This window comes from Crocodylus siamensis, chromosome 6 (genome assembly GCF_052110815.1).
Source record: "Crocodylus siamensis isolate JL-2025a chromosome 6, ASM5211081v1, whole genome shotgun sequence".
In the NCBI taxonomy this organism is placed as follows: domain Eukaryota; kingdom Metazoa; phylum Chordata; order Crocodylia; family Crocodylidae; genus Crocodylus; species Crocodylus siamensis.
The window spans coordinates 33,329,152-33,357,149 of NC_143400.1; the positions used below are offsets into that span (position 1 = coordinate 33,329,152).

Consider the following 27,998-nt stretch of genomic DNA (forward strand, 5'->3'; position numbering starts at 1 on the left):
TCTGTCTGGCAGGCTGCATGGGAAGTATTTCTAGCCTGTGAAGAGCCTGGGAGTGTGTCTTGTGTGACTCAGGGCCCAGACAGGGATGACATTTGCCTAGGCCTGGAAAATGCTCCCTGAGACTTCAGGGATGGTAGCTTTAGCTCTCTCAACCGGGGCCGTCACATCTGACTAATCCTCCTAAGCTCTTTTTCCGTCTCTGTCATCCTGCCTCTCCCTGAACTCGGATGTGCGCTCGCCATGCTGTCTGCCTGGATCTGCATCATGCTACCGAGTGTGCTTGTGCGGTGGACTATAATAGACAAGGAGAGAAAAAGGGGAAAAGCCTTCTGCTAACAGACTCCCCTAGTAAGAAGTGAGGCTGGCATTGATGCCGCAATTTCTTGCTGAGGGGGCATACAGCTGGCAATGACTTCTGCTGGGCACATGCAAAGAGAGCAATGCTGTCTCTGCAGCGGCTGCCCTAGGTGGAATTCAGCTCTGGACCATTTCTGCTGGATTGATGTGGGACAAGGAAAGGATGCTGCATTCCTCCTGTCCGTGTCTGAGATGGGCATTGAAATCTCCTCTCAAAATGCCCAGATTTCTCGTAGCAGCTTTGTGAGGACAATATAGAGAAAGGATGCAGTGGAGTGTTTATGTGGCTGTCTCCTTCCAGCAGAGGTAGCAGACACCCTTTGCTGTGGGGTTTATTTATTTATTTTTGGCTCTAAATGGCTTGTCATCAAAAGCTTCTTAATTTCTGTAAGTGCCCAAGTTCACGTATGACTGGGTCTTCTCCACGCCTTAGTGGCACGAAGGAGGCTTTGGTTCTGTTTATTCTCCTGCACCCTGTAATCTTGCTGTCCCTCACTCTTCCGCCGCTCTGACATCCTGTCTCTATTAAAAAGCAATCTGCCTCTGAGCTGCATCCATAGAGTTTGGGCACTGGGTCCTGTCTCCTCACTGTGCAGACGTAGCATAGGGATGCTGAGCCCTGGGCACAGGGACCAGGATGCCCTCTCATAGACCGGAGCCCATCACGTGGATGTAGTTTCACCTGCCTGTATCCGCAGCTGCCTGCTTTGCAGCATTAGGGAGACATGGCTTCTGCTGCTGTTGGTGCTGCAGCTACGGGGCCAGGGTTAAAATCAAATTGTATGCTGACTCCTGAAGCAGCACCCAGGGACACAGCAAGAAGCCCATGGACCTGGCGGCATCTTAATGAGAACAGAGCTGGTAGGAGAGACCCCAGGCTTGCTGCTTCAGGAGGTCGGAGCCAATTGGTGTCTCTGTGCTGCTGTTGCAAGCTGAGTGCGCGAGCCATTAGAAGTGAGGCTGGAGTGCTGGCCTGGGCAGAGACCGCTGTGGCTGTAGCAGGAGGGAAGCCCTGGCAGGAAGTACGAGACAGGGGAAAGCATGACCCAGGCCAGAAAGGGCAAAATGCAACCGTGCCTCCAAGACAAGGGCTTGCCTATGAGCAAGGGCTGGGTAAGACCCCTATATGCGACATGCCAGGCCATCCACTACTGCTGCTGGAGACAAGCATGAGCATAAGAGAGTGCCGAGACCATCCAGATTCACGCCAGCCAGGGTTATCCTTCATGGGAGGCCTTGGCCAGGCACAGCACTGGCTTCAGAGCAAGCTGGTTGTGCAAGCCACTCATCCTGCACCCCTCTGGGGAGAGAACAACCCTGCGATGGGGCCTTTCTCCCAGGGCTGCTTCTTGCTGCCTAGGGAGGGAAGGGGGAAGAGGATGCTGGAGCTGATGGGCAGCACCCAGTGCAAAGCAGCCCCAGCCCCGCTGGCTAATGCAGCAGGCACTGAGGTGGGCTGGGCTGGGCTGTGCTGGCTGACAGAAGTCCAGGCACGTATTTCCACCATGGGAACTGTCTTTTGAAGCTCCAGCAGACCCTGCTACAGCCTGCATTGGGCCCAGCTTGCTCCTTGCTACTAGCCAAGCCAAGAGATCAGAAGAGTGGCCTGTTTTATTTTTGGTCAATTTTTAAATATGCCTCTTGTGGAGAGGAACGGCATTTCCTCTTCTCCAGCACTTCCCACCTAACCACCGCAGATGTTCAGGAATGGTGCCTAATCAGCAAGGCAAGGGTTATTCACTGCTAAACGGGCCCAGCTGAAGAGTATCAGGTCTCACAAGCTGGTCTGGCCCCGGCAGCCCTGGGACCCGGTGTGCTCCAAGGAGAATCAAGCTCCTGCAGGTATTAGGGCTCCAGTGGATGGGGTCCCCGAGTTGCTCCCCAAGCTGCATTAGCCCAGGGACTGGCTTTCAGATGACTTTTGCAGCTGAGTCAGGGACCCAGCAGCACTTCTCGCTGGAGTGAGTGCATTGCCCCAGGTAGTATCAGTCTGGGAGGAAAATGCGTGGCTTAAATCTCCCTGGCATGTTTGCTACAGGATTGGGGGTCCAGCCCTTCTTGTGCTGTTGTACCCGTGTGGTGGACCCCCTTCCCCTGGGAGGGAGCATGCAGGGCCCAGCTGAGTATCCCCTTCCCCTATGCGTGTGACCACACCTGCCTGTTGCAATGCAGTGGGTACAACACCAGCACCTCATGCCTGGCTAACAAGTGGCACTGAGAGTTGTAGCAATCTCACTTGAGCCTCTCTCTGTCTGCAGCCCAGCAGGATCAATAGATTGGAAGCTGCTGCATAAGTGGAAAGCCGTGGGTTGTGTTGCCTCCTCCAGCAATCTGTAATTCCCACCCACCGGGGTCCTGTGCCCATCCTGGAGGGAGTGCGGATCCCGGCCCTGGGCTGTTAACAGGTGTTATGCATACAGCTGCTTTGCCTGCTGCTCTGGAGGGCACGCTTAGACGTGGAAGGTGAGCTGAGATGAGTCCATGGAGCGCTATAGACCTAGGAGTAGGATCCTTCCTTAGTGATTTACGGGTCAGAGGAGAGCGGTCAGATTTGCTTTGCCTCTGTCTGTTGGACTTGGGGGAGAATTTTGTCTTGCATCTTTAGTCTGCTTTTGAGAGGATCTGTACCTGAATCTTTGGGCGCTTAGAAATGCCTGCTGGGCTTTTGGGAGCAGCTTACAAATGCAGGATTTCTTGCAGAATACCAATGTGGAGTGAAGCTAGGATAGAGAGCAAAAGGTAGGAGCAGATCTTCAAGCCACAGCAACTAGCTAGTAGAGTAGAGCTGCCTGCCCACAATCCTTTCTCTGCCTACACTGTCTTGTAGCTTTTTATTTCCATGTTGGTTATTTCCCATCACAATCAATTAACTCACATAGGTCAGTGCTAGGGGAGCTGAATTAGTTCCCCAGCTTTTACTGCACATAGGTTTGTTATGGCTGACAAACAGAGTAGATGGCTCTTGGCAGGAGTTGGGATGTTTTGATCTGCACTTCATTTTTTTTAGTACACAGATTTTTATATCCTGCCCCTCAAGCTGCTTCTGTTGCTTTGCCGAGCTCGTGCTCCTGCAAGCCTTGTTTTTCCCCATGCCTCTCTTAGCTCTCTGCTCAGAGTCTGATGTTTGCAATCGCTTCCCTGATGAGGACAATATGTACAATAGCCTTAGCTTCCTGCTAACTCGGACACCCCTGAATTGCTATTTGTGAGGTTCCTTGCTGGAAATTGCAGGGAGCCCCAAAATATCAGAACTGCTGTTTGGGAACAACACAGCCTGTTTCCTTCCGTGTCTGACTTTTGAAATGCAGTGAAATGCCTTCAGAGAGTATGCAATATAGATGCCCTGCTTTGGTTTAAAGGAACATTTGTAAAGAGTTGATAAGGGGTAACAAATCGCTGTCAGGTGCTCTAAGCTGGGCACACAGGCGAATAGCCTGTGTTGCTTACATGATGGTTTGCACGTGGCATACAGACATGGACTGCAGCCTAGTTGAGATGGGAGGGGTATGTAGGTGTAATTAATGCACTCAAACTAATGAAACGGAGGTAGAAACCCAGAGATATAAAGAAGGGAAGCTAATGGGCTGTTCTTCCATGGAGCCAAGGGTCCCGATCCTGCCCATATGCAATGGAAGGGATGTTGCTGGTCCTGAGCAATGCTTGCCCCTTTGTGCGATGTGCCCTGAGGCATGAAAAGGTGGTGGAGACTGAACCTGGGGCCATGCATGTGGCCATGGTGTCCGGGAGGAGCTACTTCTGCATGTGTGGGCACTGTCAGACCCTCCTTGTGTGTCCAAAGACAAACTGCTTCTGTGAAACAAGTCAGGAAGTTGCAGTTTGAGGCCTCTCTGCAGGCTGAGAGACCTCCCATGCTTCATCCTATCCGGAGTTGTCAGTGGTGATGGTGCTTGCTTGCCTTCCCAATATAATCGTTGAGCAAAAGCCCCCAAGGCAGATTGAGACCCTGCTGTATCACAGGTAGTCATGTCATGGTCCCTGTCCTGGAGGTTGTCTGTAACCTAAAACAAGGCACAGCCAGTGAGAGTAACAAATGGTAGGAGGGCAGTGGGAACAGGAATAAGCACCAACATTTACTTGAGGATGTTGGGATTTGCACGCAACAGTGGGACTGCCGTGTTTTGTGTTGACTCCCAAAAACATGCGAGAAGCTGCAGTTCCATTGACTTGTAATGAAAACGGTTCAGTTCACTTCGAAGTGTTAGTTTGCTATACCTTTTTCGAAATGTTTCTAGCTAATCATTCCTATTTTTTTTTCTTCTTAATTCTCTGCTTTATTTGCATGGCTGTAAGCAGATGAAGTCATCTGACATCGACCAGGAACTCTTCACTGAAAGCTATTGCAAAGTCTGCAGTGCTCAGCTGATATCCGAATCTCAGCGGGTGGCTCATTATGAGGTAAAGTCATTTTTGAGACTCGGATTTGGGAACGCGGTTTCACAAAGGTTGTGCTGTGTTTGCTGGACGTCCTCCCCTCTGATGTCATGTCACTATGATTTAGTGCCGGTCCAGAAACCTGGAGTCTGCCCTTCAAAACCTGCAGCATCTTCCTTAGACAAGAGCAAAAATGGTCCCTGAGCCCCATGCATTCAATAGTAGGACCGGGTTAAATGCCAGCAAACCTTCCCCTTGCTTTTGTTTCTCATTGGCATTTAAGGATTTCTGGCAATGCTGCTGCAATATTTGGGGCATTTGTTTTCCTGCTTGGATTGACTGTGGTGGTACTATGTGAAAAAATGATCCTTTGTAGGATTATTGAAGGAATCCTTGATAATGAGGCAGTGCACAAAAGGAGGCGCGTTTGCAGATAACTTGGTCACTGATCACCCAGGAGTTCACGGTAGACCACGCGAATGAGAACGTAAAAGCAGCGCACCGGTGCAGTTTAAACGTGGACGAATTCATTATTGTTATGCCGTTCTCTAACTCGGCGCTCAGTTTTTCCATAGGGCCCGTGTTACGAAGCCTGCTGTATCTCTCGCCGCTGTCCAGCCTTGAAGTCAGTTGTGCAGACCATAGAAAAACTAGTTTTAAAAGCAAGGTAGGTGGGGCAGGGGCTCAGTTAAGAGTTGAATTAATTCAATGCAAGTTTTTAGATAAAACGTGGTGCAGTATCCATTGCTGAGCAGAAACTGCTAATTGTGCAGAGAATAGATTAGTATTTGTTGAATGTATTTAAGCACTTAAGAGGTAGGCAAGCTATAAACAATTAGGAAGGATATATCATTAGAGACATGTTAGAACAGCAATTAACAGCACTGCACATCTTCCCAACAAAATGAAATGCATTCCTGTTAGAGGGGAGGGAGTCCCCGAGGGACACCCCATCCTGTTATGCTGGCAAAGGGAAAAGACCCTTGTGTCCACACCGGGACATGTGCTGTTCAGGCAATAAGAAGACAACAGCCCTGGAGTCGCTTTGGAAACAGCAGAAGGTGATCGGAAAGGTGAGGCGGCTTGGTGGCTTGGCTAAGTGTAGCTGGGGTGAGAAATGAAAGCTGGACTCGGATGGGAATAGGGAAAGGAAAGAGTGCGCACTGCAGAGCTTGGATTATAAAGGGACCTTGGTGACATGCCCTCTCTTATCAGCAGCTGGCTATGCTTGTATAGGAAGGGGAGGGGGAGATATAACTTTACTGAAAACCTCCAGGGGGAAAAGAAATGATTTCTGCCAGGAGCTTGTGAGTGGTTGGGTGTTAACGACTTGGAGAGGGAGAAAACTCGGCTGACGCCATCAGAACTTGTGTCAGTGCCCACAAATCATGGCTTTCCCACGGACTGCTTGGTTGGCCTGAACCTCGGCTCCCATTGGCGTGAGTCTTTCTCTTGCCATGTGTAGGAATGAGAGAGAGAGCGAATTGTCCTACGGTTGCCAGTGGAAACATAGCAGAGGTACGTGATGTGCAAGGACATCACATTGCATTAATAAATCATGACGACAATAGCATGCAGTTATTTATAAGGCACTTCTCATGCCCTGAGGAACTTGCCGAACCAGTCTTGCCCGGTAAACTCGGAGCGAAGCAGAGATCCCCAGCAGCTGCTGCGAAGAGGAAGGCAGCAGTGCTAGGTCGCGGAAGTGCTGGGAAAGGGAACCAAATCTCAGGCTAGACACGAGTCCGAGTGCCGAATATCGGGGCTGCTGCCTGCGTACCCACCTCCCCTCCTTCCTGTGCAACCGCAGGTGCGAGCCGCGTTGTTAATTCAGACCAGATGTTCTGGAAATGGGGAAAACAACCTGGTTTTGCGTCGTGTATTTCTGGTGCGATGTGTCGTGCCGGCTTGCCGTACCCTGAGAATCCCCAGCAGGCACCGCAGGTGGCAGCCCGGCACGTCCATTATGTAACCGTGCCTGCTGGGTTATACAACACAGTGGAAACTGGAAGGGCCGGGCAAAACGGGCCCCCTGCTTCTTGACATTTGTGGGCAGACACTGCGCTTGGTGCCCTCCTCCTGATGGAGCCAGGCTGGGGCATCGCCTGCGAGACGCGAGGGTTGTGTTGGAGCAGTGAGCTTCCCTCGCTCCCATGGCAGGGCCGCAACAGCATCTTCCTCCCCATCCCTTTCAGGGCTTGCTCCCTTTCTCTGGGAGCCAGTATCCAGGTCGTAGCCATATCGCTCTAGTGGCAAAACCAATTGGGCCTCCTGGTAGAGGTGATGGTTTTCTCTTTGTGGCATTGACTCGGGTAGCTCTTGAGCAGACTCCAGGTCAAACTTTGCGGGGAAGTTTTCCAAAGAATCGATGTGCAGCAGAGAAACATCGCTTCCCATCTAAATGTGAATGGAAAATCTTTCTGCTGCTGTTGTCTCCTCCTCCCTGATATGAATTGGATATGGTTTCCCAAGACGGGGCCAAATCATTTGTACTGAATAATTTATTCAATGAACTTAGCCTCTTTTTCTACGTGGGCATTGACTGAGCAGCTTTTGATTTTTTTTCCCCAGATCTATTAATCACTAAAAAAATATTGGGTGGTAATTTCTGCAAATAATTCTGGCTTTCTGCAGCTGGTCCCCACTCCATTCATTCTGAATATCAGAGTTCGGGGCTGTGACAAGTAGTTTCGGTTGGATGCTTGCATCAGGAAGGGTTTCTGTGGCCTGGCTGGATGAGCCACTCTGGCTGGCAGGGAGGTATTTGCTTTTACACTTTCAAAACTCACTTCATGCGATGAGTGAGCGTCCCCCATGGCGGCAGGTGAGAGAACAAAGGGCAGCAGTCTCCAGTTGCAGCGAGAGAAATTAAGGTTGGATATCAAGAAAAACTTTCTCACCAGGAGGGTGAAGCACTGGAACGGGTTATCCAGAGAGGTGGTGGCATCTCCATCCTTGGAAGTTTTTAAGGTCTGGCTTGACAAAGCCCTGGCTGGGATGCTGTTGCTGGGGCTGAGTCTTTCTTGGAGCAGGGGGTTGGACTAGACGTGACCTCCTGAAGTCCCTTCCACCCTCATTTTTTATGAGTCGCTAGTATATTTATACAGCAAGTGGCCCAAGTGAGTGTCCCCCACTCCTGGGGCTGTGGACTCTAGAAACTGCTGCCCCAAAAAATGACTTCTCATCATCATTTAAAGTTCTCTGCTTCCTATTAGTAATAAATTAAGGCGGTGACAGTATGACATTTGAGTCAAAAGTATGTGTTTTCCTGGGGCACTCCCAACTGGGAACCAAATTTTGAATTCTCCTGCCAGAAATGCTGCACGTAAAAGTTTGGTTTTCTTCCGCCATCAACTATGGCTTGATTTTTGGCGTTTCAGGTTTACGAAGCCCGCAACAATTAATTTCATGCCATCTGTTCTGAATAAACTACGTATTGGCATTTCATTTCAAAATGTTGCATCAAAGCGAATCAACCTGTAAACCAGTGTCTGTCTAATTGTTTTGAAGCTTCACAAAGGACATGAGTGACATCAGGCGTTTCAACAACTTTTGTGGTGGGAGGACATTGAGAAGGCCCTTGCCCCCTTGCTTTCAAGTGTTCCTGGTGTTTTTTGAGCCACATGCTGTGGGTGGCAGGGTTGTCCATGGTATTTCAGGAATAACTGGGGCAAACGCTTGGATGGGACGGCTTGCACAGGGAAGCTTTTGTAAAGATGTAACCTCTTCATCTAGATGGAGATGTTTCCATGGGCAGACAACTTGGGCTCTGAGATTAAAGCCTACAGCCCTAGGGCCATGTGCTGAAACCTCAGCTCCAGTGTGCATGTAAAATAAGACATTTCTCCAGACAAACTGCAGGGAAATGGCATATGAAACGAGGAGCTTTTTATTTTGCCAAAGCTGAATAGCCCGTTTCAATCAGAAAGAGTTATTGCTGATGTCTCGGGAAGGAGCAGAATGACTTTTTTTTAGCGCTTCTTTGCCAGGAATGAAAAATAATTTGTTGACAGTTGTGCAAATAATAAGTAGCATTATCTCCAAGGGCAAGTGGAGTGGGAAAATGACAAAAGGATCGGTGGGTTTGCCACGTAGCTTCACTTCCAGCCCGACACGCAACAAAACCCCGTCCTTCTTTCACGTCTGTCTCGTACAACTCTCTCCCTCGGCCTGTCCGTGTCTCTGATGCATGGTTATTGAGCCTCTGCTCTCATCCACGGGAAAATCCACAGTGCCTCCCCATATAACATCCCTGTTTTCTGGGATGAAGCGATTGAATTCAGGATGCGGTTTGTGAGAGCTGATATGTGCACCTGGATGCAAGGTAGTTATTTCCAGTGCACTGGCATCTACAGAAATGTAAAAAAGCCCCCGCAAGCTCCTCAGGCACAGTTGTCGACTGGCATGTGAGGCTGCTTTATAGGTAACAGTAGTTATCTTGCACACAAGCACAAAACGAGAGCCATCTGAGCTGCTGGTGCTGAGAAAGGCGGTGTGTTTACATGCCATGGTCGTAACCTGGGGGAGAGGAGGGGAAGTTTGGGTGGGCAATTGCCCTGCAATATTTATCAGAGAAAGCCATACTCCTCCCATTTCTAGGCTTTGTGATAGGGTCTGCCGCTGGAATGAAGTATCCAAATATTGATGCCTAATAAATTCCCTGCTAGGTAACAGCACGGTACACTGCTTTATCTGCTGAGAGTGCTGCATTCGTATTGGCTTTGCTGTTCCCCCCACCTCTCTCCCCCTGGGAGAAAGGCAATGATTGGGTGATGGGATGAAGAAACACCAAAAAGGACAAAGCAGTACAGTCACTGCAGGCATTTGCTGGCTGCGTACGGCATGAGGTGACACGAGAGGCAAAGCACAAAGGGAAATACAGAGCCGGATTCGTGGAGGAGGGAGGGAGGAGTGGTGGAGGAGGCGAACGCCCTGCCCTCCCCCAGAAGTCGTGAGAGTCAGGTGCGATCTGCAGGGGCGGGGATCAAACGAGTGTGTCAGACGGGCTGGCTCTGTCGTGTGTGGAGTTCAATCCGGCCTGCCTGACCGTCTGGACGCGCGCCCGGTCCCGCGTCCCACTGGTCTCTCGGGTATGCAGGGAGAGGTCTGAGCGTCCCCCTGGGGCAGCCCCCTCCTGCTCTCAAGGAGACTTGGAAAGGGAGCAGTCGGTGAAGTAGCTGGGCTTTCAGTAGCTTCTTCCGAGGGCACCTCGCTCCCCTGGCTCGCAGCTGGGCAGCTGCTCAAAGCAAATGACCTTCTGCTCTGGGCCTGACGGCACAGAAAACTCCATGTCCTACGTGCATCCCTTTGCGATGACAGGTCTCGGGGTGGGACCCGCGCAGGAGCAGGTGACCTGAGCCTCTGCCCTGCCTGCGCCCCAGGGAGCTGCTCCAGCAGCAAGGACCCAGATCAGCCCTGCGCTGCACCACCCATAGATCGCCTCAGGCTCTCGCAGCACCACTGCATCATTAAACTGGTCAGAGGGACAAAAATTCGTTGCGGGCGAGTCTGGGGAGAAGCCGCCCGATGTATGAGCTGTGTTACAGCCACGCACCCCTCTTCTCCTCTCACTGTGATATGCCCCGAGGATGCTGCTGTGCAACAGGGGGTGAGGACAAAAAGAGATAATGGAGGGATAACTGGAGCCCGTGGCTTGTCAGAGCGCCCAAGCCAGCTCAGGGGCAGGTGGGAAGGCCCAGCCTGAGCCTGGCGACCAGGCGCGGTGTCAGCACAAACAGTCTGTCTAGATGGAGGTTTCCTGGCCTGCTCCCCGCTCAGCTGCAGCCCAGAGCAGCTGGGGCTCTCCGAGGCGCCCCATCTCTGCAGGACTTCCAGCCCAGCTCCGAGGCAGGTGACCCCGGGGCTAGCCGAGCAAACCTCCGGACATCTTGGAGGGTGTTCAGTCACCGGAGTGACCTTGAAATCCATAGTCTACAGCTGGCCTCTCCCCTTCGGTCTATCTGCAGCTTCTCTCCCCTCCTGCTTGCTGTCGATCCCTTCTGGCTCTTGACGCTTCCACCCGCCGTGCAGCCCTTCCTCCCAGCCGACTCCGTGCTGAGTTGCAGGAGCATCTTTGGGGCAGTGGGGAGGAGGTCTGTGCTGTAAATTTAAAATCCCTTTTCTTGAGTTCCCAGCTCTGTGCACAGGGGCACGCAGCCATTACAAAGACGTTCGCATTTACTTTGGCGTTTCTCCTTGAAAAATCCCGCAGTAAAATTACCAGACATGCAAAGTTGCCTTTAGACTTCACACTGAGCTGCATATTCATTAGCGCATTCGCTCGGGATGCTGCCACGACCCTTTTCCTCCTCGTAATCTTTATGGCTTCAGGTGCTTGCATAATATTTTACTTTGTGATTTAGACTAAAGGGTAAGTTGGAGCTTTACAACGCGAGGCCAGGCCAGCGCAGTTTGCAAGTGCTATTCCTGGCTCCCCTTGCCAGCGAAGCAATGAATAATCCAGTGTTTGCTCTGGAGAGGGAAATGCAGGGGGAGGGGAGGGACGCAAGTTAATTAAAATTCTAATGCTGAATAAACTCAGGAGAACAAATAAAGTGTCATGCCCTTTGGCTGGGTCTCCCAGAGCTGGAGCACGCCCTGAAACGTCTTGAACTGTCATAGACAAGTGCTTCTGGTGAACAGTATTGACAGCCTCATCGATACTCTTTGTCTGTGGCCGGCCTGCATGGTCCTCAAGTTGATCTGCTGCCAGTTGCACTGTCCATGTGCAGGGAGTTTGGCTTGAAAGATCTCTTGTCGGCAGGAATAATAAGCATTGTTTGCTATCGGCACATTAGTGCCTTAAAGATCAGAATGCATGTGCTCAGAAAAGCAATCCCGGATTTGAAATATTAATGCAGCAGAAGAGCACATCCTCTCCCTAGTAAAATGAATGCGGTGCTGGAAGATTCTTCCATGTCGAAGGAGAGCTCCCAAGTGAGAAGCTGCAGGCTTGAGGATGCACCTGCAAAGTCATTTTTCTCCCTCCACCTGCCTCTTCCCCCCGGTGCCTTGCCTTCCAGTCTGCCGAAGGGAAGATGCAGCCATTTAACGACCCCTGCTTCTCCAGCCTGCCGTGGGCTCACTTCTCTCGGACGTCTTTTCCCACGTGCTGTCCAAGCAGCCGTTTTTCACTGGCTGATTAAGTTTTTGCCGGTGTGGCTGTGCCAGGCAGGCCTCTTCTCGCACAGTCCACTTGGGCTTTTAGCTTTCCTTTCTTAGGGGAGGATTTATAGCGGTGCAGCAAAGATTGGGGCAACTTTGATCCACAGGAGGGATAAATTATGGATGGTCTAGAGGAGGAGAATGGCACGGCTAAGAGGGGTAGATGACAGAGTAAGGTCTGGTATTCTCTGAGCCAGTAGCAGCTGATGTGGGAATATTGGTATCTATCCGTTCACATGTGGGACCTGTTGTCCCTTCTATGTTCACTGCTATTTGCCTGCATAATTTGTCTTTGCTTTAGCGAGAGGCAAAAGCTGTAGGGTCGGATGCCCCTGAACGTGCATGCCCTCCGCTGTCCTCTTCTGGACTGGCTACAAGGGGCTTGCAGTGGTGGCCCCGAGGCCAGTGAGTTGTACCGGGCTGCTGGTGTCTCTCCATAGGGTGAACCCTAGCAGCAAGTCCTGGGTCTGGGAAGGAGAAAGCAAACTTCTGGATATGGCGAAAGCTAGTTTTTGTGTTGCTGCTCGCGCGAGGAGAAAGCTGCTTCAGTGTCTGTGTGTTTCCGTGTGCGTGCACGTGCACAGACTGAGAATTTATCTTAAGACTCAATTCTTCTGGCATGGTTTAACAGCTGCCAGTAAAATGTGCCTAGGTAAATATGGCCATGCGTGTTGTTGTAAAGAAATAGAATAGCCCTGCTGGTTTTTTGCTAACATGGCTACAGCTGTATTTTCCATTTTCTGCATGGAGTACGTCGAGTCACTGGTGTGGTGTTAACGACTGGTTCCCTTTGCTCTTTAGAAAACGGCTTTAGATGAAACTGGCTCTTTACGAGGCTACGCGTCGCCACGTTGTTGTTGACCTTAATGGCCTAGTGTTATTTTTAATGCACTTAGAGTGCTAAAATCTATGGCTAAAGAGGCAGCAACAGCGAGATAGATAGTGCCCAATTTCATTCAGTTCCAGGCCTGGGCTCCCCTCAAATAGTGTCATGCTTCTGGCTGAAAACGCTGAAGCGCTAGACACGTCTTTCAGAAAACCAGTAAAAGGCATCAAGGAAGAGGCCCGGAAGTTCACGTCCCGCTGATGTTAGCACTGACTGATGAGCCTTGAGCTTTCCCTTCGGGTTGAGGTCCCAGATGTTGGCAGAAAGCAGCATTGGCTACTGTCTGGCAGGGTGACCAGGCCCAGCCACACTGCGTGCATGGGTGTCACGTTGAAGCAGAAGCAGCACTAACACACTTGATATGTTTGCCACAAATCAGCACTAAAGGTCAAATAAAACCAGCAAGGCCCTGCCAATGTTAATTTTTTTCCATTGCATTTTTTGATAGAGAGGTGCACACGGATGTATGCACACAGTACACATGGGCAGCTATAGCTGCGTTAACTCTTCTGATTTGCAGTTTGGGGTCATCGTTGCAATTCCGGTTTCAGCTCTAGCTGAGTCTCCAGGTACTCAGCAGGTAACCTCTTCCCTGACCTCCTGCTGCATTGCAAGTGCTGTAGACGGTGGTATCATCAGAGGGAATCTCGCATCTGGGCGGGCTCAGTTAGCAGGTGTCTCCAAGTCTGAAGCGGAAGCAAAGCCACCATCAAGCACAGCTTTCCTCAGCACTGATGGGAAACCTTCGAAGACCGATGTATCAGCTTTTGAAGAGGAAAGCATTGGACAAGGCAAAGGGGAAGGGAGGGGACAAGCTTAGGGCCGCCCCTCTCGCAGGCACCTGCGGCAGCTGCAAAAACGCCTTCCAATGAAGCAAAACTACAAGGTCTGCAGATGTAAAGGTTTTTCAGTGCTGCTGAGACGTCGATGAAGCGTTGGGTCCAATCGGAGAGTTGGTGGCGGGCGGACAACAAGCCCAGCAGTTGCTGGGGGGAAGCACCTATTCTGGGGCAGGCTTTTCCTCCCTCTCCGAGCTGTCCCCTTTGTGCTTGGCACTCCCGGAAGAGCATCCGGAATACAGACTGCCATGCAGACCTGTCTGAAGAGCTCAGGTTTGGGATTTTTAGGAGAACCCATATTTCCTAATTCGTGGCTTACCCAATCTCGGCTCTCCCGTGCAGCATTTGAGAGCTCTCCGAGGTGCCCCTGAGCTTCTCTGTGTGCACTGAGCTCTGCTTCCCGGTACCGGGGCGCTCTGTCTGTGGGCTGGTACATGGCTACAGCGAGGGCACCAGGAAGTGATGCCAGCCTGGCTCTGGGAGCTGTCAGACTAGTAAAGGCTGTCGTGTGCGGTGCTAATGGCATTGGTCGTCTGGTTCATTGTAGCCGTTCATGGCTCTTCCTTGCCAGGGTGGATGTGTCGCCTGTCTGTGTGGTGCTGGGGAGCTTGGGCCTGCGCCAAGGGAAGAAACAACTCGTCTTATGTGGTATGCGGTTTGGGGCTCAGCGACAGATATTGTGTGGCAGCTTTTCTATGCTTACACTGGAGGCTTTCACGTCCACTGTGCAGGTGCAGTGGAGATGGGAAGGCACGCATGTGTCCTCTCTGGGGCTGTGGGGTTTTCAGGCGGCCTTGGCATGAACATGTTCCTGCCACAGAAAGCCCACGTGCGCCAGGAATCCCCTGGTGCCCAGATGAGAGAGGCAGTGCTGCTGGGTTAGATGTGCTCTTGTGAAGGTGACTGTAGGAAAAACAGCGTTGACTGTAATGAAAGCTGTCAGGTTTGACTGGCTGCCTGGACCATGAGTGATTCCCAAGCAGAGATGGAGCTGCAGATAAAACATTTCCTTGCAAGCCAGCTTCCCAGGGTGCAGCAAGTCAGTGCTTCTCCCTGCCCCTTTGTCTGGCTTAGAGAAGTTTTTCTTTGAAGAGCGGCAGCGTGCCAGGAGGGGGAAGAGCTGCGGGGTTTTGTGAGACGTTCCCGTCAGAACTAGGGAAAGCAGACAGCTCCCACAAGGCTGTGAGGGTCCTGGTGTGACTTGTGTAGAGAGATGTACTTAGTGCGGTGCTAGCCTGAAATTAAGAAAAAGGCAGGTATAGATCTACTAACCAAAGTAGATACATGCATGGATGCATACAAATATATATATGTATATGAGTTGGTTTAATAAAAGAGATCAGGTTTACCCCCAAAACCTTGTCTGCCTATGTCCTTAGAGCATCATGGCTACAACCTACATCCTTTATGGGGGTATATATATTATACGTGCATATATAATATATATAGGTTAGTCTACTGTGGGACTTAGAAATATTTTCCCTAGGAAAAAACTCCATTGCAACATGTGGGGTTTACCAGTAGCCTTGCTGGACTTGAAAGCATTTTCCTTAAGGAAAAGATCCCCTTAGGAAGGCGTAAGGTTGACCTGGTGCCTGGATGCAGCTCCCCAGAGTACAGATCATCCTGCCATGGGAATGCATTGCGGTGACCTCCATGTTACAGGGGTGTTGGCTGTAGCCATGATGCTCTAAGGACATAGGCAGACAAGGTTGTTTGGGTCAATCCAATATCTGGTATTACTGAGTTGGTCTAATAAAAGATATCAGATTGACCCACAGGACCTTGTCTGTCTTGGGATGACTTGGGGTTCATCTGCAGCCCTCCCAGACAACAGGTCAACCTGCCTTGGGAGCAAAGGAAAAATGACCTGGGGCCTGGCCAGGGCTGCATGGGCTATAGGTCAGCTTTCCATAGGAATGCAACAGGGTTGGCTTGTGGCCCTTGCAGAACTCAATGTTTTAGCTCAAAAAACCCCCAAACCCTCATAGGAATGCGCTGGGAGGCTCTGTAGCCTTGTGGGACTTACAAACCTTTTCCCTGCAACTTTTAACCTTGAACTGCTGGATGTGATCTTGAAGAAACCACTGCGATACAAAACCAACGCTATACATAGTTTGTGGATTTGGAGCATCTAGTAGGTAGGTTTCAAAACTGGGACTTGCCAGTTTTTTTGTGGGGGCTGTAGTGATCGGGATCCTTACCGGTGAAAATCTGTTACCAAACGCATGAAAGGGAACTCATTCCTGATCAATTTGGCAGGTGATGCAAAGACCCGGGCACTCATCGTCTGTCCCGTAGCCGTGAATTGGATAGAGCTTGGATTGAGGTGTTAGCCATGTAGCACCAGGTGTGTGTTCAAGGGACCTGACAGGCCTTGGTGCGAATGCTCCCGCTGTGGTTTACTGAGGTGGTGTAAACGGGAGAGTGGAAGCCGATGATCTGGATCACGTGGCAACCTCGGCACACCACTGGCTCCTCCGGACCCTGAGAGTTGATGACTGAGCCTCTAAACAATGAATACGCTTTTTGTAAAGGGAGGGAGGCATGGTTTTTGTGAGGAATGCATTGATCTGTGGCCCCACGGGGCCTCGTTCAATTCTTGACACCTCTACCAAGTCCCTGTTTCACCTGGAAATCTCTGATCTCTCTCTGCCTTAGTTCCCCATCTGCAAAATGGGTATAGCAGTAATCATCCTGCCTTTCCTCTCCTGGCTCTTCCACGCTTTCCTAGGGAGGGATTGTCTGTCGTACTTTGCGTGTGCAGCACTTAGCGTGGCACAGCTCAGCCGCATGATCTGTACTGAAGTCTCTTGGAGCTGACAAACAATTGACTATAAAGTCTAAATGCAGCTTAAGCCCTTGTGCTAAGGGTGGCAGTAATGACTTTTCACTTCCTGGGCCTGTTTGTGCAGCGTGTTCCCTCGTGCGCTCCAGCGAGCCCCCTGTACGTGCAGGAGCAAGAGGTTTGTAAAGTTTTTCAGGCGTGATGTTGGCAGGGGAGGGGGAGAGCAAGGAGCGTAGGGAGAAGGGAGGTGTTGCAGTGAGCAGGGGCGTAAAAAAGGAGATGAGTGAAGCACCAAAGGACAGAGAAATGCGACGGACAGCAATTACAGCAGCAGAAGCAGTTGATGAAAACCTGGTGAGGTGGGGGGGTGAAGAAACCCCTTACAGGACAGTGAAATGTCTCGTGCTAGCGGTGGACAAGCCTCCTCTCACTAACAGCATCAGGACCAAGCTGCCTGGAGAAGTGGGGGGATCTCCTTCCTTTTGGAGGCTTTCAGGAAGAGGGTGGGACAAGCAGCGATGCGGCAGGACCCAGCTCCCAGGCCTGCAAGCCACGCAGCAGTCCTCTGCTCCAAACAGCCCAGAAAGAAGTGCCAGAGGGTCCAGGCAAATGACCTCCTGCTCCAGCTTTGTGTCCACCGCTGTTCTGTGCAGAGCTCGGGGCGGGTAGATCGTGCCACGAATAAAAGAGAAAATGTGCGCCGTGCCCCAGGACTCTGCGCCAGAGACAAAACAGAGTCTCCTTATCTGGGTGAGCAGAGCTGCTCTGCCTAGACCTACCTTAACCCTTATTTTCCAGGTTGTGGTTGCTGCTATTATTCCACCAGCGGACGCAATTATGAGGTCTCACCTTGGGGAGAGCTGTCACTTGCTTTCTGCAAAGCGGTCTGTCGCAGGACTGTGATTTGCACCGCCAGGAGCGGATGCTGGGTTTACAAGGCAAGCTGGGCTCTGCTGTGTCCTTTGGGACCTGGGACCCTCCTGCTGCCACATACCATTCATTGTATGATCTGCTTATCTGCCCACTTGCTTAGGTGCCCTCATTGCCACAGCAGCAAAGCGCTCTCAGCTGCTGCAGAGGGGAAGCAGGCATTGCCTAGCTCACTTTCAGCACTGGTCCCTTGACCGGCTGCCCCTCCTTTTGCCTGCAAGCTATAAAGCGAGGCCTTTATCTTTTTTTCCAAGCACTTTCACATGTAAAGTATTTGGTAAAACGAGGCATGTCCCATTTAATCTGAAGCTCCTAAATCAGATAACTTGTTGTCTTTAGGTTCCCTTTTGTCCACGTGCCTGCAGGGCTGGCTGGAGGATGCTGAGTTATCCCCGGCGCTAGCGGGCAGGCGCTTCTTGGTGAATCTTTGTGCACGGCCTTGACTCGAGGATTTTGTGCCGAGCAAGCGATGGAGCACTTGGCATGCGTCACACTTCCCTGGCAGTCATTGCTGTACTCTGGGTGTCTTCACCTTGGCGTTCGCACTCAGCAGTGCGAGGGAAGCTTTTGAATTGGGTTCCTAAATTGGACTTTGAGCTTGGAGGTGCTATAAGCTCTTTGCAGGGCACAGCACGCTGCCAGGAGAGCTGTCAGCAACAGTCCTATCCTCACCTCCTTTAACACTTCCCCTTTCTCACACCTCCAAGCTGCCGACTGCAAGTCGGCTGCATGGAAAGGAAAGAGAACCAGTGTGCAAGCCGGGTGTGGAGGAAAACCACTTAGCTCTCACCATGGGGCGTTAGGATGGTAAATACACATGTAGATGCAGAAAGTACTGGAGACAAAGTGGGTTGACAGATGCGTGCCCCCATCTCCCATTCCTGAAAATGAAGCATTCAGTGCATTGCTGCAAAGGGCTAAGGACAGATTTTGAGCACTGGACGAACCAGCAAAGGCTGCACTGGCCAGGACAGCCACAGCTTGGGTACGCTAGGGTCTTTGCTGATGTGCCATTTAAAATTATGCCTGGACTATATAATCACCTCTTTTTATCATGCATAAATAAATCTGAATGAATAAATAGGAATAAATAAAGGTGAGAGGTTGTTTACAGATGGCTAGGGCTTTGGTTGCCTTTTAATGATGATGCTTTGGCATCATTTATTGTGGAACAGCGTGAGCCCTACAGAAAGCAGCACTAAAAATGATTGCTGCTAAAATTGTGCCTTTAAATCTTAAAAAAATAAATTAAAAAAAAAAATCTTTCTTTATTACATAAGAACTTTGCCAGACAGAAAAGAGTATAGTTAGGTACAGCTAGACAGCAGGGCGTGTGAGGATAAACTGAACAAAAAGAAGGCTCTTTGCACGTGACTGTCTCCGAAGGGCTTGGAAATGCATGTTTTGGAAGGGGTATCAACTGGGACACGGGACTGGGCTATGTGGACCTGCAGCTGGATCCAGTCTCCTCCTTGCTGCCAGGCCACTGGGAAGGGCCTGCAGGGCGGAGAGCCTGGGCCTGCTCTGCCATCTCCTGCCTCCAGCTGCACAGCCCATCTGCCGTGGGGCCCAGTTCAAGAGCGGTCAAAAGGCTGCCGAAAGCCGTGAGAGCCCTTGCGTCGCCTTCCCTGGGCTGCAGATCAGGCCCCAGGTTTCCAAGAGTGCAGATGGCTAATGGCTGAAGCGCCAGGGCTGCCTGGATGTGGAACCAGTGAGTTATGGGATTGACTCACGCTGCTTAGCACACATAATTCAGATAGATTTGCTTTGCCATGGCTAATTACCGAACAGCTGGTCTGGCCTTTGGTCACCGACAGCAAAGTTTGGGTTTGGCTCTACTTAACTTGAACCACACTGGCTATAGGCAAAGCTGGGGTCTGGGAAAATCACGTTTTCTCCCACCATGCAAAAGGAGGAGCTGTGGAAATGATTACCAAATCCCCGGATGCAGGGGTAGCAGTGGACATCATCTTCCTGGACTTTCGGAAGGCCTTCGACACTGTCTCTCACCCTGTTCTCATTAAGAAACTGAGGGGCTGTGGTGTAGACACCCACACAGTCAGACGTGTCGCCAACTGGCTGGAGGGCCGCACCCAGAGGGTGGTGGCGGATGGGTCATTTTCGACCTGGAAGGATGTGGGCAGTGGGGTCCCCCAGGGCTCGGTCCTCGGGCCCGCACTGTTCAACATCTTCATAAGTGATTTGGAAGAGGGGGTAAAAAGCCCCCTGTTCAAATTTGCTGATGACACTAAGATGTGGGGGGGAGGTGGGCACGCTAGAAGGGAGGAAGAGGCTGCAATCAGACCTAGATGGGTTACAGGGGTGGGCGGATGAGAACAGGATGGGATTCAACACGGACAAGTGCAAGGTGATGCACCTGGGGAGGAACAACCGGCACCCTACCTACAGGTTGGGGAACTCCCCTCTTGTCAGCGCAGAGGTGGAAAAGGATCTTGGAGTCGTCATTGATGCCAAGATGAACGTGGGCCGGCAGTGTGGGGACGCAGTCAGGAAGGCCAACCGCACCTTGTCCTGCATCCACAGATGCATCTCGAGCAGGTCCAAGGAGGTGATCCTCCCCCTCTACATGTCACCGGTCAGGCCGCAGCTGGAGTACTGCGTCCAGTTCTGGGCACCGCACTTCAGGAGGGATGTGGCCAGCATGGAGAGGGTCCAGAGGAGGCTGCTCGCATGATCGGGGGCAGCAGGGCAGGCCCCACGAGGAGAGGCAACGGGACCTGAACCTGTTCAGCCTCCACAAGAGAAGGCTGAGGGGGATCTAGTGGCCTGTTACAAACTAGTCAGGGGGGATCAGCAGGCATTGGGGGAGTCCCTGTTCCCCCAAGCACCGCCAGGAGTAACGGTCACAAGCTGGCAGAGGATAGATTTAGGCTAGATATCAGGAGGTGCGACTTCACGGTCAGGGCAGCTAGGATCTGGGACCAACTTCCAAGAGAAGTGGTGCTGGCTCCTCCCCTGGGGGTTTTTAAGAGGAGGTTAGATGTACACGTTGCTGGGGTCGTTTGACCCCAGTACTCTTTCCTGCCATGGCAGGGGTCGGACCAGATGATCTGCTCAGGTCCCTTCTGACCCTAGAAACTATGAAAGCTATTTGACATTACTTATCTTGACTAATTTGTTCCTTTTTTATTTTATTGGATGATCCTCTTTTAAAATGCACAGTCACATTTACACAGACCAATTTAGCTCTGGATTTGCACTGTGGAGAAACTGCTCCGCCACGTTTTAATAGTAAGTTAATTTTTTAAACTGGCAAATCTGTGATCTGAAATTGTAAGTAGTGGTGCAGTTGCCCTGCAGGACAGGCGAGATGGAGTTTTCCTGCCGATACGTTTGCATAATAACAGCTGCTCTGCTGGTCTGGATTTTGTGCGTGTGAGGCTGTTGCCTGCAGCTTCCTTCCCTTGGATCTCCTGGCAAAGGAGGGCTTTAATTGTGATTAAGTGATGCCCTAAAAACTTACGTGCACCGACTCAGGGCTTTTGCAAGGGAAGCTTTTAGGGTGTCTTCGTATTTTAACAATCATAACATTTACGTTGTCAATCAGTGCTAATAGGAGGAGTACATTTCACTCTCCTTATTCACCTCCCCAGAATACACAGTTACTTGGGAACACAGTGTGGGAGTCCTATTTATCATGTCACTCCTGTGAGCTGCGAAGTGCAGGAGGAAATTATCCCACCCTGGCATCTCCCAGCATTTTCTAGTCCTCTCCCCACAAGAGCAAGCTCGGTGAAAACTTTCCTGCAAGGGGAATTGCTGGGGAACCGGAGGTGCCTGCTCAGCACAGGTTGCTGGCTGGGGTGCCGTTCCCTGGGATGCATTACTGCCTGGTTTGCAAGGAGATGCGTAGCTCAGGCGTGACTTTGTAAGGCAACTCCATAGGCGTCTTAAGGCACCCTGCAAAGGGCGGCTTTTCCATCGGAAGCCCTGAAACGGTGGTTAGTCTTTTTCTGTAGCGCAAACTAAACCCGCCTGTGTCCCCGTGCAAGCCTTTCCCTTTGCAGGCCTGGGGGCTCTGTCACATGCACGAAGAAATGTGGGAAGGACTCTTGCCTGGAGCAGAATTGGGAGCACTCGGGGGCAAGGGCTTTAATTAAAGGAGAGGGGGAGGAGGCAGGCAGTGGCCAATCCCAGAAGCATGAAACCAGTGCTGCTTGAATCAAAGTAATGACTTTGCTTAAAATGCAAAATTATTAATGCAAGAAATAGCATGAAATTGACCCTCTGTACCATTTAAAGTAATTGCTATTTCCAGCTCCCTTTTCTTTCTTTCTTCCTCTTCCCTTCCTTTCTTTTTGCCTCAGCTGCACTTTTCGCACAAATGAAACTCTGAAATAGCGACGTTGGGAGCTGAACTGCTTTCAGCCTTGTTATAAGTGTTGTTTATTCTTAGCCATTAAAAATGGGAATATTAATTTTGCCAAATGCTTGTTATTAGAGGGTTTATTAATATATCTTGTATATACGCATGCACTTGTGCGTGTTCACACGATCGCGTCATGGAGAAGACGAGGGATGTTGCCGCTGCTCTTTCTTTTCCTTTGCTTTCCTGGGCCAGTTGCAATGGGTGCAAGCGATTTTAATTGGTAGCTTCTCCCTATCTGCCTGCGTCCGCATTTGCAACGTCTCCGACGCCGCAGGGTTGCACTGCTTCCATGTCACCCTCGGTCCATGTCTGACCTGGACACCAGGCTGGCTGCCCAGTGCCTCTGGCAGCCATCAGCTGGCTTGCGCCCTGTGTGCAGCCTTTTTCATTTGCAAGCTAACGGGATCTGATCTGACTGAGGAAATCAAAGTCCTTGACCCTCCAATACTTTTTCTCCCCTATTATTCTCGCTTCCTTCGGCTCCTCCTCTGCCAAAGGGTTCAAGTCTGCGCCTGGCCTGAATGGCATCTTAAATCATTTCCAGCACTTTTACTGGCGACGTATAGGACCAGGGACTCTCTCCTCCTTACGCCCTGCTTTCGGCACAGACTTTCACAGCCTCTGACTAAATAAAGTTGGCTTCATGAAAGCTTGAGCTCTCCCTATACATCAATGGTAGTTGGCCTATAAAGGTGCATATCAAGCCTGCCTTCTGACGGACTTCAGGCTAACACCACTAACGGCCTCTCTCTCTCACCAAACCGATCACAGCTGCTTGTCCTCGCCACGGACTGAGAATACGACGCATTCCCAGCTGGGGGTCAAGTCAGTCAACTGCTATAATTTGTTTTTTTTATGGATGAGTTTATCTGGGAAGCCAAGCCCTTTGGGAACACTTAGACCAGAATAGGAACGGTTCCAGGTATTCTCCAAAGAGGGAGATGGACCCGCGCATTACCAAACGGGGAGCTGTGCGCTCCTTGGCCTGCAGAATAAGAGGAGGAAACATCCAGTAGTGACCGACACTGGGCTGGGGGCATGGGAGCGCCTGGGGCCTGTGTTCTCCGGGACGGCACGTCTCGTATCCAACTTGAGGGGAGACTGATGAGTGGCTGGGGCTGTCTAGCAAACCAGTGTCAGCCTGTGGGCTCTGGAGGCTGGTTTCCTTGTGCAGCATGTGCCTGCTTTTTTCCTGCTGGCAGAGCCCCTTCCCAGGCACCATCACTTCCCCAAAGTCTTGCAGTTGCAGGCAAGGTTTTGCTGTGAGGCTCCCAAATGAAGGGAGACGAACGGGAATGTCTGCATCAGCTGCGGCAGTGGCTCATGCAGCCCAGTCCCCTGTGTCTGACAGTGGCCAGGCAGCAGGTGCTTTAGAGGAAAGCATACGTCCTCCATAATGCCCAATTATCGGATAATTAGCCCGTGAGAGAGGTTCTGTCCTACCTCCTGGTAGTTATGGGTTGGCTTAATTCCTGGAGCATGAGATTTTTATATCCCTTATAAATTTTTATCCCATCTAAAGTATAGTAACTGGAACTGGAGCTGCTTCAGTTGGTCAAACCTATGCCTATTGCCTAATTCTTTATGCATCCTGCCCTGTCAGCTCAAAACGAAATCCTCCTGCACTTTTATATGTATGAAAACCTTCCCTAGTGTCCAGTAATAATGAATGCTACCTTTTTCTGAACTCTTCCCATTTTGTGGACTTGGGGAAGTCAGGGCTGAGCACACAGAATCATAGAAGTCGGGTCGGGAGGGACCTTGTAGATCTTCAAGTCTGACCCCCTGCCTGGGTGGGAGAAAAAAAACTGGGCTCAAATGATCCCAGCTAGGTAGGCATCAAGCCTCCTCTTAAAGACCCCCAGGGTAGAAGCCAGCACCACTTCCCTTGGAAGTTGGTTCCAGCTCCTAGCCGCCCTGACCGTGAAGTAGTTCTTGCAGATGTCTAATCTAAGCCTCCTCTCCAACAACTTGTGGCCGTTATTCCTTGTTATGCTGGGGGGCACTCGGGGAAACAACGTCTCTCCCAAGCCCTTCTGGTCCCCCCACTAGTGAGTTTATAGACGGTCACCAGGTCCCCCCTCAGCCTTCGCTTGTGAAGGATAAACAGGTTCAGGTCCCGCAGTCTTTCATTGTAGGGTCTGCCTTGTAGTCCCCGGATCATGCGAGTGGCCTTGTCTGGACCCTCTCCATGTTGTCCACATCCCCCCTGAAGTGCGGCACCCAGAACTGGACGCAGTACTCCAGCTGCGGCCTGACCAGCGCCGCATAGAGGGGGAGGATCGCCTCCTTGGACCTGCTCGAGATGCATCTGTGGATGCACGACAAAGTGCAGTTAGCCCTGCCAACCGTGACCTCACATTGTCGGCCCATGTTCATCTTGGAGTCAAAAATGACTCCAAGATCCCTTTCTGCCTCCGTGCTCTCAAGAAGGGAGTTTCCCACCTTATAAGTGTGCTGCTGGTTACTACTGGCTAAGTGCAGCACCCTGCATTTGTCAGTATTGAAACTCATCCTGTTTTTGCTAGCCCACCCCTATAACCTATCCAGATCTTGCTGCAGTCTTTCCCTCCCTACTAGTGTGCTCACCTCATACTGTGTTGGTATCATCAGCAAATTTAAACAGATTGCTTTTCACCCTGTCGTCCAAATCGCTGATAAAGAGATTGAACTGCACAGGCCCCGGGACCGAGCCCTGGGGGACTCTGCTGCCCGCTTCCCCCCAGGTTGAATATGACCCATCCACCACCACCCTCTGAGTGCGACCCTTCAGCCAATCTACAATCCGTCTGACTGTGTAGGCATCAATGCCACAGTCGCCTAGTTTTTTAATGAGGATGGGGTGGGAGACGGTGTCAAAGGCCTTGCTGAAGTCCAGAAGGATTACGTCCACAGCGACACCTGCATCCAAGGCTTTTGTGACCTGATCATAAAAGGCAATCAGGTTGGTCTGACATGACCTCCCCCTAATGAAACCGTGCTGGCCCTTGAGCATCGTCTCTTGATGCGTGGTTTTGAATGAAGTGTGCCACTTTTGTCTGCATAGGAGGGCATGAGAAAAATGCTGCAATTAATCTCTAACCTCAGATAGGGCCAGTGCCCCAGAAAATAGTCTCTGAATGTAGGCATTACTTAGGTTTCCCCCACTTTCCTCCCAGTACCTCTTTTCCAAGACTCATTCAGGACTCTGATCTCCCTACTGTGCAGCAAAAAAACCAAAAAAAAGTTTGGATTATTGCAACTTGGTTTCTTGCTTTTTTCTTTTGCAGAGTCGGAAGCATGCAAGCAAAGTGCGTCTTTATTACATGCTCCACCCCGTCGATGGAGGCTGTCCAGCTAAGAAGCTGCGATCAGAAAATGTGAGTGTCTCTCATAGTACCAATCTATTGCACTGCTTTGTCTGTCTTTGACTGTGCACCAAGGCATTTCACATCTATGACAGCTCTTGATAATCACATGCCCAGAGGTAACATTTGGATTAGCTGAAGTGCTAAGTAACTGGAAATAATTTTCAATAAAGATACAGAAAATATTACATGCATCAGCAACAGTAATTGAATTTTTAGTTCTTTTTAGTAACAGTTTGCAGGAAAGACAAAAAAAAAAAAAAGCATCCTCACGACACAAATCCAGTATTCACTCAGCCCATTCAGGGACAGACTGAGCTATGGGAAAGACATTTGGGTTGTTGGCTGGGGAGCTGCACTGCAAACCACTGGAAGGATAATGGATGCTTGCATTTTCAGTCTCATTCACTTGGAATCGGGGGTAGTAAAAACCACTCTTTAACTGCAGTGGTTGAAGTTGTGCAGTTGTTGTTGGAAGCCTGGGTTGAAGTCATTGCGAGCTTCAGACATTCGGATGCCATTTATGCACAAGTTTCTCACCCAGGGGGGTGGGAAAAGTGGCAGCAGAGAGCAGCTGCAGAGAGATTTGTGGAGGAGAGTAACACTTTGAAGGGAGGCAAGGGCAAAGGCAGCATGCAGGCGGTGAGCAGCCTCCGTCCACGGGTGTCCTGCAACACGAGGTCTGCTCCTCTTGCAGCCCTTTAATATGTTGTTTTTGATGTCCTGCCACTGCTCTGCTTCCGTGACTCCTCCAGCTGCTCTCCTTGCTCCCTGCCTTCACATCTCTCACTGATAGCTCTGTCCTCCTAGGTTAGATCACTTGGCGTCAACAATTCAGTCTGGGAGATTTTAATATTCCTGGGAGCAGAGCAGAGAAATCTACTGAGGATCCCCCTTACAGTGAAATGAGCCTGTCTTTTGAGCTGTGTCTTGTTCTGGGCTTATCTCTGGGTTTCATACATCACCAGGGCTACTGCCCTGGCCTTGTAATGCAGCAGTTTTGTGTTGTGCTCGCCTCCCTTTGCTGGGTGCCAGGAACCTCTCCAGCACAGTCAGCAGCCAGTTCTGCTAACAGCGGCCACAGGCTTTCGTCCTCTGTTATATTGGCTGCTAATCTCCTGGACCTTTGTACTGGCCCCGGGCAGTCTCACAGCATCAGCATAACCGGTAATGAAACCAGTGGAAAACCTGCGGAGGTAAAGCACCTTCCTCCTCTTTGGAAATCCCAGCCAGTGGCAACTGAGGGTCCTGGATGTGCACGTAGGAGTTCAGGTCTCTCTCAACACATTTCTTCTTTGGGTGACATCAGAGGGTTTTAGTCCTGTTTGACATGCATCAACATGCTTGTATGGGTCTCAGCCTTTTCTAAAGGGTAGTGAGGATGGGAGGGGCAGGGGGTGCAGTTTTGTGGACCTGCCTATGAATGCAGGTCTAATAAAAGATTTACCCAAAGATGCCTGTCGGCCCATGTCCTTAGACCAACACGACTACAACCAACACCCCTTTCCATAGATGAGCACTCTAAACAGGGAAGGCCTGGGGCTTTCTGCAGCATGCTCCAAAGAAGCGAGGGCTGAAAGGAGAAGCAAGGTGAGTTTGAGAAACCCAGCTATCGGGGCCCAGCACAGCCAAAAACTCGAGTGTTTTACAGTCGCAGCAAACCTGACAGTCGCTCCACAGTGAATCGTACAGTCGCAGCAAACCTAACAGTCGCTCCATAGTGAATCGTACAGTCGCAGTGAGCCTTGATGGCCAGTCTGCAGCCTCTTAGAAAACTGCAATCATATCTGCCTTACACATTTAATAAACACACCAGCCTAAGGAGACCCGGCCCACAGACATTGGTCCAGAAGTAAAAAAGAGGCTAAATTTGTCAAGTAGAGAGTTCACCCAGACTGAGTCACTTGGGCCTCTCTCTCTCTCTCTGGTTGTAGCCCAGCACCAGTTGCACAGTGAAGATCCCAGGCACACAGCATCCCAAGCATGTCATGTCTATGGGAGTGTGAATGTGGCTTAATGTGATCAGTATTTAGTAAGATACCCGCTAATTAAAGAGAGACACATGCAGGCTTTGCCAGAGGGTTCAGAAAGCTCCTTCACGCTGTCATTAAAATGTCTGTGGGACTTTTCCGTTCCATGCAGGGTAATTTCAGCTGCAGTTCTGCCCCAGAAGTGCAGCACCTTACAGTTGTCTAAGTGAGGTATTTCATTACAGAACGCTAACGACGCAACACGCCGCTATTCAGCAGTAGGCAGTTGCAGCTTTGGGAGGCAGGCAGTCCTGTATTGAAGTTCACTACAACTGACAAGTCCTTGTGGTGCCTGACATATACATCTTACCATGCAGATATGGTGTACAAAGAGCTAAATATAATCTACGTGAGACAAACCTGACCTGCTTTTCATTCCTTTTCCTATTGAGAAGGGATAGGGGAAACGAAAATAATTATGAACCTGCTGACCTTGAGCGTCATGTTTCCTTGTGTTGAGGCATCCATCTTTACGGAAGAACGGCTACTTGCAAATCAGGTGAATGAGGGAGATATGCAAAAGCTACAACCGGAAAAATCATGGATGCTATAACAACGTAAGAGGGAAAATGTGATCAGAGCATTTGCACCGCAAAGTTTGCAAAGTCAGGTTCCCAGGGAGGAATATGTTTTACCTGTCACTGCTCAGATATTATCCAACCCTTTGTATTCTAGTCTAGCGTAAAGAGAGCTGAGCTATTTAGATCACTTCTTGACGGCAGCATGATGGCATCATTACCATGTACAGGATGCAGCTGGGTCCCACTCACTTCAGCTTGCTAGTAGTGTTATTCAAGCCATGGCACAGTGATTTTAATGATATTAAAAGCGCAGTTACTTGAGCGTGACATTCTCAGAGGCCAAGTAGACTTCTG

The 27,998-nt window shown here is 50.6% G+C and overlaps 1 protein-coding gene across 3 annotated transcripts in view; it reads left to right on the forward strand.

The window, feature by feature from the left end:
- Nucleotides 1-27,998, forward strand: part of ZMAT4 (zinc finger matrin-type 4) — a 113,490-nt gene that overhangs the window by 19,844 nt on the left and 65,648 nt on the right. For 2 of the 3 annotated variants that reach the window (XM_090052051.1, XM_090052053.1), the window contains exons 2-3: nucleotides 4,672-4,773; nucleotides 25,016-25,105. In XM_090052051.1, coding sequence (XP_089908177.1) covers nucleotides 4,672-4,773; nucleotides 25,016-25,105 — 192 coding nt within the window. Of the gene's footprint in view, nucleotides 1-4,668; nucleotides 4,774-25,015; nucleotides 25,106-27,998 lie in introns of all 3 variants that reach the window. The other variant, XM_090052052.1, reaches the window with a different exon arrangement.